The following is a 12,757-nucleotide window of genomic DNA, read 5'->3' as shown; positions in this document are numbered from 1 at the left end:
AAATATCATCATAGCTGACTCAATGACTGCGTCATAAATAGCTCAGACCAAATACCATAGTTGAAAGTAACAGTTTCTGCAAAATAGTAAATTTTAATATGTTTAGTATATTAAAATTAGAATTGTAAATCACAAAGCATAACATATGAAGTATCAATATTGATTATACCTATAATATTACTTTCTAACCGGTTGGAGATGCAAAATACGTCAATGTAGCGATAATACGTTCAAGCGATATACGCTTTAATTAATTGAGAACAGTCATTGAAATCGATGAAAATGTCACATATTGGTAGATTTATCTTATAATTATTAAAATTTTCAAATTTAAAGATTTATAAATCTAGAAATTTGAAAATTTCAAATTTTAAAAATTGTAAACAATCAATTTTTTAAATTATTAAATTTTCGAACTTATAAATTCTCAAATTTAAATTATAATTTAAATTATAATTTTAAATTATAATTTAAAAAAATTTAAAAGTTTTTCAATTTATAAAATTTCAAAATTAAAATTCTTCAAATTAAAAATTTGCCTACTTTCAAATTTTTAATTTCACAAATTTTCAAAATTAAAATTTCTGAAATTAAGAATTTTCCTTTTCTGAAATTTGCAAACTTTCAAATGTTGTATAGAAAATATGTGTATACTACAAATTACCTCAGCGTTGTTTGTAACAGTTAAATATGTATAATGATTGTCTACTGTACTCGTCAGTGTCCTTCACTATTCTAAGTTAGCCTTGAACAGCATTCGAAGAAAGTGTCAAATTTGTTCCGTATCTCGCGAATTCTAGCAAGTGCTCTGATCACTCAATTAGGATTACGTAACAGAAAAATAATTTCGGTTTATAATAATCTAAATACTAAAGAGACTAAAAATAATTTATAAATACAAATTATATTTAACTAAGTATCACCATATATCATCATCAACAAATTTTAGTTATATCAATTAATTACCAAATACCAAACATTATAATATATTTATTAATAGGTAATGAACGATGCTCAGCACAGAATATTTCATTTTTACAGGAATATTTAATTTTTTCCATAACTATCTGTATAATTCTATAATGAATAATAAGTATGACTTTGCTGTAGACTAAAATTATTGTTTAACAAAATAAAATGCCTTGTAAAAAGGAAAGAATTTTGCACAGAAATTTCTTTACAATTGTTTGTAGGGTTGTAAATGTTTGTTAAATTTGTATTAATCCATTTATTGAATATAAATCGAAATCATATTAGTATTTTTTAGAAGAAGACAAGACTGAGCTACAAATTCTACATCGAAGGCGAGATAATGTGCTGGAACGTGCTGAAACGTGCTCCGCAGCCGACTGCGCAGTTGTATTAGTGAGAAAGCGTCGAATACTCGACGACGTCGATTGGTGGCGGTACTTGGAAGGTCGCACGCTATTGGTCGAGCTCCATGGGTCTTATCAGGGTGCTTGACTACAAGTATGCTATGTTGCCACGTCATAATGTTGTTGCATCAGCTAAAGTTTCAGTTTTCTCAGCAACGTCGAATTGAATTGACCGTCAAAGGTCACAATACGTATTTCTATATTTTAATTAATCATCTAGACAACATTTTTCCTTTAAGTATACCCGGGAAATTATAGTTTTAGTCACGGAAGTGGGGGTTGTATTAACAATCGGCAACACTGTGATTGCATCACCCACAGCAACGCTTCGGTTGAACTGCGCAGCATTCTTAGTCACTAAACAACCGTGTGTAATTCCTTGGTGATGACTAATGATATCTTCCTGTTTGGCGTCCGATGAAATGTTGAAGAAGATCAATCAACGTAAGGACGCATTCTAATCAATTTACTGTATCGTAAGTAATTTAATAATTTAAATTATTAAAATAACATATTTTTTTAAGTTTATTCTTCTCAAAAATTTTTAAATGTGGATTTATGTAACAAAATTAAATTGAAACTTAATAGTTGCTTTCTGTGAATGTGAAAAAAGATAGGAGCAAAAATAATAAGTTATAATATTACTAATACTAATAAAAAATAACAAATTCCTAATATTGATGAAAAGTAATAAATTACAATAATAATAAGTAGTAGCAAATTTTTATAATTTTAAGAAATTAAAAACAGATCTATAAATATAATACAATTTGAAAACATATAGTTTACTATATTGAAACTTTTTTAATACTTAAATAAATTTTAAATAAATTAAATTAATACTTAAATTATTAATTAAATAATATATAAAAATAAAGATTAATACTTAAATAAATTGAAGGTTTTATTGACATCAACTTAATAATTAATCAAATTAAAATTTCTGTTAATAACAATTTAATCTTTAAAAAAAAATTGATTTCGACTAATATTATACTACTTCTTTCAAATAAATATAATTTTTTTAATTTTTTTATATTTCTGTATATGATATCACATTACTACCTTTTGTAAAATATTTGTGCAATTTTATTCAATACTTTTTCATTTGCAATATTAATTTTAGATCAACAATAGTTATTATAACAGACCATAAACACTTATTTACAGAACTTAATGATGTTTAGAAGATGGCGCCACATATGCTAAGGGACTACCACTCCACTGGAGATCCTGGCAGATACTCGTTGAGGGCAACCAAGCATAGTGAAAACATTCTTCCAAGACTGCCTCACGTGGATACTTCAAAAATAAACGGAAAGGAAGATTTTTTTCTTTGCATGGGTCTTCAAAAGAGATTTCACCACAAATCTTCAATTAATGATAGCTGCAGAGTAGAAACAATGATTCCTGCTGGTGTAATGTTACGTGATTGTAGTGTTGTTATCCTGGGAGAGAAGTGTAAAATATGCGGTAGGCTTTATAAGTGTAAAACGGACATAAATGTGCATATGCAACAAAAACATTATGCTTATTCAACAGAAGAAACTCAGTGTAAGGAGTATAACGATGAAATATACTCAAGTATTTCTTCACCGCATACGGTTAAAAAAAAATCTGCAAAAAAGTTACAAATAACTTTCAAAATAGGATGGCAAGTTTTATCGAAACGTTCAGTGAAGCGAAAACACCTGAAAAGGAATGCGATTGATACCGGTACACAAACCGAACTATACAATTCGGAAATAATTACAGATAAAGATGGTTATGAAAGTAGCGTTCCTCATATCGATCCTCCGTCATTCTGCACTAGTCCTTCTCGATGTAGCAACCCAACTTTACATGAAGTAAATACCGATCGATATGTGGATAGCAACATTGTGACAGGTCAGGCTTTCACAGATGGCGAAAATATGGCGTCCGAGAAAAACTTAGATTTACATAAAAGTAACAATTTCACTCAAACTTTTACAATTTCGAGTTACTCGATATCTAATAAGGAATTTGACCTTATGCAACCTTGTTTATCAACAACCTTGAATTCCAAAGAGAAAAGCGATACTGATATAATAACAACAGACGAACATGGTAAACAAAGAGATATAAATGCAAATGAGATATCAACAGATATTTCTGTAGAGAGTTTACAAAACTCGATTAGGGCAACAATGGAAAATTCAGTGATTCCAGAGCACCATTTGGCGACTCAATGTCAGTCAGCGCCCCCTCAGCAACCAACAACTCAACTACATTCAACATCACCCAAAGAACTACCAATACACCACCGAAGATTAATATTTTCTCAACAATTGTCACCTTCTCAACTGTCTTCAAGAGGTCGTAGACAGTCAATACCTCTCGAGCAGTCGCCACCTAATCGACAGTCGGTACTTTCTAGACAACTATCTCTGCCTGAACTAACGCCTTCTCAACAGCAACCGTCACCTCAGCAACCATCAACTCCTTTACAGCAACAAACAACTAGTCCCGTTAATCAACAACCTGATGATGAAATACAAGAAGTTTTACGCATTGTTAGAGGTCGCAGTAGCAGCAAAGACATTAACCAAGAATCACCGAACCGTTACGAGCAACTGTTGCTGCATGACGTCATTGAAGATATGCGAAAAATGGAGGAACGAGGTTTGCACTTATTAGAGAAGAAGTTCATGAAGATAAGGAAACGCATACTTAAAAATGGTGATAATGAGCCCGTGAAAAAGAAGAAGAAAGCACCCAAATCAAATGACAAGCACAAAATAAAAGATTCAAAAAAGAAGAAACTTAGTACGAAAGCGCAAAAACAAAATAGTGTTGTTGGAGACGTCTTAAAAGAGAACCTGACTTGTAATGGGAACGTGAACAGTATGGATGAAATGTTACGTGGCTACGGTATTAATTTTTATAATGACACGTTCGAGGTAAACAATAATACGGAGAACATTCAGGAACCCGTCCGCCATTTTCTCGCCCCATGTTCCGATTCAACGGAGAACAGGGGCAATAGACCGATCGTAATAGATCTAGTCAATGACACCGATGAATAATCGACAATAGAAACAATATATTATAATGAATGGTGATACATAGATGTGTAAAAGTATTGTCAGATTGTAAAGAATGATGATAATGGCGGATACGTTTCCAGAATAATGCAATTGAAAGCGCTAATTCAGTATGACTATGTTTATGTTCATTGAGTTCCACATTTTCGTTATTGATATGAGCACATTTAAACAAAAGAACACATGAAATTCTTACTGTATAATTTGAGTGCAATTTAATAGATTTATGGAACGAACAGTTCATAAGAACAGTAACTTTCCACCACGATATAGCAGTATCGTAAAATTCTACAAAAGCCAAAGTACGATGTCCGCAGAAATACGATGTGCGATCGTAACTTGATTCTACAATCGAGTGTAATTTATAATCTCGATATGTCGTAGCAGAGACTGTAGACTTCCTTCGTGCTCAAATCACAAATGAGGATCTCGTGAGATACAGTGTGTTCGTAAAATCGTCCAAGCGTGCAAAAATATGAAATTCAAGATCCGTAACATGAGATTCGGAAGACAAGAAGCTCGAATTCCGTTCAAAACCGTGTGGTCTACACTACGATATAGCGACATTGTAAAAGTCTTCAGAACTCAGGACATATATTCTGTTGAAATATAGTGTAATTGTAACTCAGGTCGGTCGGTAAAGTGTACGTGTTTAATTCCGCTTTACAAGAGCCTTTTTAGAGTGTGAAAAGTGAAAATTTACCTCAAAGTTAAATGGTTATATTGGGGTTTCAAAATATAGCACGGTCGTGAAATCAATCAAGCGTAGATAAACAAAAAATTCAAGTGCTGTGATACGAATTGCGAAAGATAACTCGAGCCTGCCTCAGAACTGTACAATACAGATCTAAAATTAATTACTCGATTGCAGTCTTAACAATCTAAGACACTTTCGACCACGCTATACAATTTAAACCCAAGTATACGTTTATTTTTCGCCTAAAATTTTTAAAGCGTAAGAAATAGAGACAAACGTTTGAAATGAAACTTTGCTGATATAGCAAGCGTTACGAATTTGTGTTACTTTTTGAAAATTTAAATTTAACTTGCAAGCTTTACTGATATCGATTTATTTATATCGATTAACTTTATTTATATCGATTAAGTATTTGCTATGTTTCTTTCGAAGTATATATTGTGATATGTCTAAAAAAAAGTCTCGGATGGCAATATTTCAGTGTTGTTAATATTATATTTATACTATATATATGTATTGTTATATTTTGTAAAGAATACATAAACGATATATAGTATTGTTGCCAAAATGCTATGTCTGTAGTTAAATTTTTAATATAGTCTTTATGTAGCTTCAAGTCAAGATTGAATTTACATTTAGGTACATACTATAAATTTTATTTACATCATACGTGAATATATGATGAGCTTTAAATATATTATTATTTGCTATAATTAATTTAGGGTACAGCTATTCAAATGTACATATGTTAGATTTTTCATTGCCTATTTAATGTATACGTAAATAACGTTTCTTTTGTACTTTTGTATAATAAATGTTCCTTTCCTTACAAAAGTGATTGATGTTCTTATTTTGTGACAACCTATTCCACGTGTACATACAAATGACTTTGCATAAATCAAGAAAATGATTATGATTATAAACACGGTTTATCTACTGATGGAAAGTGGTATGTAGTTAACCACGTTGCAAATGGGGGCGTATAGTTAACGTCTCAATATAGCAAGGTCATAAAATTTTCGTTCAACCAAAATACATGAAACCTAAACTCTTAACGATCAGTTTAAAAGAGATAAGGACCTGAAATTTCATTCAGAAGCGCGCAATAAAAAGTTTTTCCCATCTTGAACGGAAAAACGAAATCCTAAACAGAACAAATATACGGTCCTGGAAATTTCTACTTTACTCACCGCTATTTTCCAAGGCATTTACGACTTTACTATATCGCAAGAAAGACTATAATTTTCACAGGATCCTCGAAAATACTTCCTCACCGTTTTGACTTTGGTATTAGCAATTTACACAGTGATCTATGACAGAAATAAGAGCATAACCCATTTTCGTCCAATCGCACTTTGAATGTGTAAACACTAACCTCAAATTTTAAATAGACGTTCCTACTTTTTCACGTATAATTTTGAGCTTTCACAAGTATGCAACCTTTTTGCATATTGTTTCAAAAATTATGAAATAAATAAAACTATTTAATTCATATGTTAAAAGCCCACAGTGGAATAAGAAAATTTGTTTTGCATTTTTACAGTTTATTAATTGAGTAAATTTATTGCAAAATGTAAACATGTACAATATATGAATAAATTGATAAATAACTTTAAAGTCTCGCACTATGTACGAGCAAAATTACATTGCACTTGGAAAATTTATATATGAATTTAAATTGATTACAAAACGTAATCATAAGTAACATTTAATTGTCAATAAAACATCCATTTATTCGTCCTTCACTAATACTACATTGCTTAATACCATATACAGAATGTACCATTCAAATCAAATCACTCAAAAAAATTGAAAATATTAATGATACAAAAATATATTTTAGACAAATGTTACGTTATTTCGGGAGGGGGGAATGATCTGATAAAAATAGCTTTCATCTACATGGATATATGTATGTATAGGAGAGATATGAAGGTCAACTTGTTTTTTAAATAGAACTATTTTTTAATACACTGTTTCATATGACGTTATTCGCTACCTAATTGTATTAAATTACTTATAGCGAAAAATTATTAGTTTACAAGATATCATTTTTATGTAAGTATGCTTTGCAGTCTGAATTCAGACATTTATTTCATTTCTAAATAATTCTTCAACTCTTTGTAACATCTTTATGAAAATTGGTTGGCACGCCTCAAGAATCATCTCTTTCAAATGGTTTAGTGATGTACATTCTTCCATACAAACATGTTTGAAATATCTTCACAAGAAACAAATTTAAGGACGTCAAATCTGGTGATTTTAACGAAAATTCAAACACTTGTTCCGTGCAAACGTTTATGTAGAAGCATTTATAAAAGCACAAGATGTTAAGATTGACACATATTAGCTATGTTGCAATAGCTAATATTTTGCAATACTAAAAGAAAAATATTTTCTAAATTAGCGATATTATGCTATAAGTGACAATGCTTTTGTATAGAGAATAACGAGTTGCATCGAATAATGCACTAAAAAACATATTTTATTTTAAAAAAACACAGTTGGCCTTTATATCTTGTTCATATCATATCATCTTTATATCATCTTCTTCATATCTTCTTCATATCACGTTCACGTAGACCACTACGTCCGAAATCATATAATTTTTACTTCAAATATATTTTGGTGTGATCAATATTTCTGAAGATAGTTAAATGGATCAATTTAAATAGAATACTCTCTATACATATACATATAGCAACATAACACGCATTAAATGCAAATATTTTCATGTTTATGTGTGCACTATATTAATAAGTTTTGGTATACTGCCAAGTAACAATACTATGCATTTAAGGGTTAAAACATAAGAGTTAAGGAAATGTTTCGGATAACAATTTAATAGTAAAGTAAATATTATGAACTTGTGATAATAAAATTTTGAACAAAGATTTTTTTTGAAGGATTTGTAAATTATATTCTGAATAAAGTACCTTTTTAATCCTTATACAAGGTGTCCGATTAACTCTATTAGAAGACGTTATCTTTGTCATCTTTAATGTTACACAAAAATGTCAAAAGGATAAATTGTTTAGTTCGGCGGGATAAATATGGTATATAAAAGCTTATTTTTTTTAATTAAATACTTGTATTGTCATGACATGATATTTAAGGCCAAGATCAATTCAATGACCTTCATGTGTCCTTAAATAAGAAAAGTTTGAAAATGTTTGATAATAATAGATGGAAATGATGAAGTATCTACTAGTACTGTCGATTTACAATAATTGCTATCAGAACATTGATAAAATTGTTATCATTCCTTGCAGAAGTATTCATTTCTGGCATGGAGCTTGACAGGACTATATCATTGAAGATGATTCTCTTAATTCTAAGCGTTATTTAATTATGTAGAGCTTATTTGTAAATTTATTCAATATTATTTATTCATTAGTAATTTTAGCTTACTTAATTTTGTCGAAATTCGCTTAATACTAGGTACGTATCAACATCATTAAATGTATGCATTTGCATTTGAAATTTCTTCAAAACGATTTTATACAATACCAAAAGTAGACTACCGATAACGTACATGACATCTTCAGTATTACTCACTAACGCTGCTTTATTTTAACATAACAATTAATGGGAAAAGCAATATAAATTTTGTCCTTTAAACACTTCTGAATCATTCATATTCAAAGTCACGTGAAGGATATTGAATTGATCTTGATCTCAATTCTATCATGATAATACAAACATATAATTCTGTTTGAAAACACACCGATTAATTTGAAATCTTGATAAAATGTTTTTATTTACTATAATATTTGTCTTTGTGAATGAAATTCGTTAAAAATTACAGAAATATCCCACATAATAAAGTTAGCGGGACACTCTGTATATTATCTAAGAAAGATCAGCAAAGTATGTCAAAGAACGATCTCGTAATCGATGAAGGATAAACGATTATTCAACATCTTTATTAAAGTTTTGGCATGCGTGAGTGGTCCAGTGGATTACCGGCTTCTCGTGAAGTGGCTCCTTCCGGTCGCGTGAAGCACGGCGTACCGAAGACTCCGAGGTGACGCAAAAGTGGGACCGCTTCCGACAGTTGGTGCTCGATCAGCGGAAGTCAGTAAGCCGCCACATATATTCCGTGAAGGGTTGTATGTATGTCACGCGTAAATACCGAAGGCACAATTAAACTGCAAGACGAGGCAACGCATTGCACGGCTGCTCGGCATAAACTGATAAGCCTAGAGAACTGCTTCACTCTCTCCACCTCTCTTCAAGGAGATTCGATCTTGCTTTCCGTCTTCCCTCATCGGGGAGACGAAACAATTACGGCTGGTTGTGAATTAGCATATAGAGAAAGAGGCTGTTTCGTAGTTGCAAGACAACTGATGTTGATCGTCACAGATCATTTATTGCTGGAACTTTATTCGTCATTTTCTTACGAGTAACTTTGAAACGCGGATCAAAGAAGATTATACTGTCCCCTTCAAGAGATTTATGAAATAGTTGCGAAGATTTGAAGGTGTGGAAAGCTCTTTTTGAGAACAGTTCATTTAAAAAAAAGTAATATGGAACATGTACAGTGGTAGTAAGTCATTCTAGTTTAGTACTGATCATTGCTATTAGATAGGACTCAGAGTGGGACTATTCTCCCGCCTCCAAATACTGAATGGCCCTAATCTTATCTCAATAGAAGAAGCTATTTGAGTTGAAATTCAATATACAACGCAAGTACAGTGTACTCTCGATGTTTTGTTATGTACAGAATTGTCGGAGGAGAAGAGTCTTGAAATATGTTCGTTGGTACAAAACGTATTCTCCTCTAATATTGCGGCGATCCTCCTTAGTACCGATCCATTCTTCAGTCAAACGTATGTACACACGGTATATTCGCGATCTAATACGTGATTATGCAGTGAGTGGCAAGATAATGTATGGAGATATAACTTTTGGCTGTAGTACAAGTTATGATATAACGTTTAACTTACGATGATAGGGCAGCGCCACGTACATGTGAAAGTTCGTATAAAGGTGATAATACATATAACATCATTGTAAATATAAAAGATACAAGATATTCGTGTAACGTGAAGTTATAACTAAAAATTGTATTAAAAAGTAACAATAGACACTTGACATTTAGAGCAAAGTAAGAGAACCAGGCGGATCTTAAATAAAAATTCTAAAATTAGTACTGGTAAGTTTACATTTCTCTTTTTTAAGGAAATGGTGAAAAATTTTTGAACATTTTGCGGGACGAATGTATATTATAGAGGAATTATGTATGTCAATATACTCTACAGAATTAGTTAGATGTTGATAAATGGCGGTGCAACCGGAAAAGGCGTGACTCTACATCAAAAAACAAAAAGAAAATATGGAACAAAGTTTTGTCATGTGCAGTTCTAGTTTCGAGAAAATTAAATTTGAAAATAGTTTAAAATATTGGTAAGAAAATATGTTTACGACAAAAAATAACATTTTAAATTACTTTTTCACTAATTTACAAATTTACAAATTAAAATTGAAACTACATACTTAACAGTGCAGCTATTAATTTGCTGATACATTAATATACATACATACATACATATAGTATGATGGATATACTTACAGAAAAAAGAATAAATGTGATATTTATTTCTTTTCCTTTTTTTTAGTTATCGAATACACTCTATTATTATAGTTGTAAATCATTATTAAATAAAACGAATTTGAAAGATCAATGTCCATTTACAGTTTTTGGTTCACATTTTTTTTATACTAACATAAGAAACTATTAAATTGAACTTACTTGAGAAGATCTACTCAAATCCACACAAAGAAGTGGCCATTTTAGTGAAGTAACCTGCATTAAAATGAGCTAAGCCCTCTCCTTCCAATATTTCATATAATAACTCTACGCACTTTCATTTTAAGTTAACCTGATTTTATCTTATGAGATAAAAGGTAAAAATTGTTCACTTGTTACTGACATAAAAGGCCGCAGAAAATTTTATATTACGAGAAGATCTAAAAAGAGGAATGTACATTTTCATAATTCCTTCGAAAAAAATTAATTGAAAAGCGTTTTAACTGCGAGCACGAACTTAATGACAGTAATCAATAAATGTAGGATAGTGCATAAGTCTTTTACATACCTGTGATCAATTTTTCATGTTTATCCCTCCAGCTAGAAACGGATAGTGTGTAAACTCTTTCACATTACGCAAACTCAGAAACTTACCAGTCACACTGTCACAGTAATATCAGTTATTTGGTTCTTACATTCTATGTCAAAATTCAACATGCACTAAATTATCAGCTGATGGTACTTACTACTAATATTTAGGTTAGTTTTAAAATTATACAAACCTATTTATTTTAATAATAACAGTTCTTGTTTCAATAAAACGTTCTCCCTAAATATTGTTTTACCTGTTTTTATTGTTAGTGCAGCATGTAACAAAACTTACCTAACTATGTATATAACACAGTACAGGATGATTAAAAAATGTAATTATATTTAAATATCAGATGGAAGATACATTTTAGAAATGAATGATTAACAAGGAAATTGTAAATTTGCTAACTTAGTAGAAGAACTAATTAAATATTAAATTAACAAATTTTTTAAATTTAAATTAACTTTAATTTCAATTTAAAAATTTATTTAGATTTTCTTAGCAAGTCAATTTTTTTAAATTAGGAATTCCAATTTTATATAGAAGGTCTTTTTCCGTATGAGGTAAACTTGATGTGAGACTTTAGGATGTGAGACTCTATCATAACAAATGTATTTCTTTAAGATTTCCCTACATTTTTTCTAAAGCCTCCTTAAGATCTCTCTAGATTCTTTCTCGAACCTTTTTAAGATTTTCCTAAGAGTTTGGGGTTCTACATGTGACATTTGATTCTGTCATTCTTTTGGAACATATATATTTTGCAAAGTATAATAATGTTTCATTTTGGAAGGGATACTTTCGCATCGGAGAAAGTAAATCTAAAACGATACACTGTTGAACTTTCATTGTTGCGCAATGGAACTTACTCCTGTAACCGTTGTTTTATTGTTGTTGTGAAATACCGAAAAATCAAACTTGTCTCGGTCATAATCAGGAAGCTTCGATATCAGATTACATCTGGATACCTACTCCTTAGCATGTAACTTATTTTTCTAAATATGCATTAACACTATAACCAACGCTAACGTAGTAATACAGACGATTATCAGCGGATCTTGTTACACCCTCATTTTATTATAGTAATATTACATGTAATTATACTTGCGCAGAATTTTATTACGCATGTACGCTTCATAGAAAACACGATTATCCCAATTTTTTATGAAATATTTGAGATTTTTATTAAATAATAATAAATTTATAAGCAGTTTGTACATTCCCACTACAGAATGCAAAATGAAATTTATTGTTTTCAATATCATAAAACGTTTTACGGATAGAATTTGTTCGTGTAACAATAGGAAGCCCACAAAAGAACGGTAATTGTAGCAACTCAAAGTTATGAAATAAAATATCGATTCATTCATGTACATTCTAAAATATACATCAAATTTATAAATGTGAAATTTATTTTTGCATGTCTACTCATCTTATTCAAGTTTAATTATTTTTATATAATTTTATGTACGCACATAGTTTTACATATTATAATTA

The 12,757-nt window shown here is 30.5% G+C and overlaps 2 protein-coding genes across 8 annotated transcripts in view; one reads left to right on the top strand and one right to left on the bottom strand.

The window, feature by feature from the left end:
• LOC100881841 (uncharacterized) overlaps positions 1-9,331 on the bottom strand; it is a 55,326-nt gene extending 45,995 nt beyond the window's left edge. For 3 of the 4 annotated variants that reach the window (XM_076531396.1, XM_076531398.1, XM_076531399.1), the window contains exon 1: positions 9,105-9,331. The gene's annotated coding sequence lies outside the window, so the exon portion shown is untranslated. Of the gene's footprint in view, positions 1-664; positions 888-9,104 lie in introns of those variants that run through there. The other variant, XM_076531397.1, reaches the window with a different exon arrangement.
• LOC105663696 (uncharacterized) lies at positions 1,297-5,972 on the top strand. 4 transcript variants are annotated; one of them, XM_012294390.2, is made up of 3 exons: positions 1,300-1,557; positions 1,635-1,852; positions 2,547-5,972. In XM_012294390.2, exon 3 carries the CDS (start codon positions 2,567-2,569, stop codon positions 4,421-4,423), a length of 1,857 nt encoding a protein of 618 aa, XP_012149780.2. In that variant the 5' UTR covers positions 1,300-1,557; positions 1,635-1,852; positions 2,547-2,566; the 3' UTR covers positions 4,424-5,972. The 4 variants fall into 4 exon arrangements, with proteins under 4 accessions (XP_012149784.2, XP_012149782.2, XP_012149783.2 ...); XM_012294394.2 differs by having other exon boundaries at positions 1,297-1,820; positions 2,564-5,972; XM_012294392.2 differs by having other exon boundaries at positions 1,297-1,820.
• Positions 9,332-12,757: the final 3,426 nt, after the last annotated feature.

The sequence above is a fragment of the Megachile rotundata genome, chromosome 4, assembly GCF_050947335.1.
Source record: "Megachile rotundata isolate GNS110a chromosome 4, iyMegRotu1, whole genome shotgun sequence".
NCBI classification, from domain to species: Eukaryota; Metazoa; Arthropoda; class Insecta; order Hymenoptera; family Megachilidae; genus Megachile; species Megachile rotundata.
Note: the sequence above shows the minus strand (reverse complement) of the source record. Positions and strands in the feature narration are given on the sequence as shown.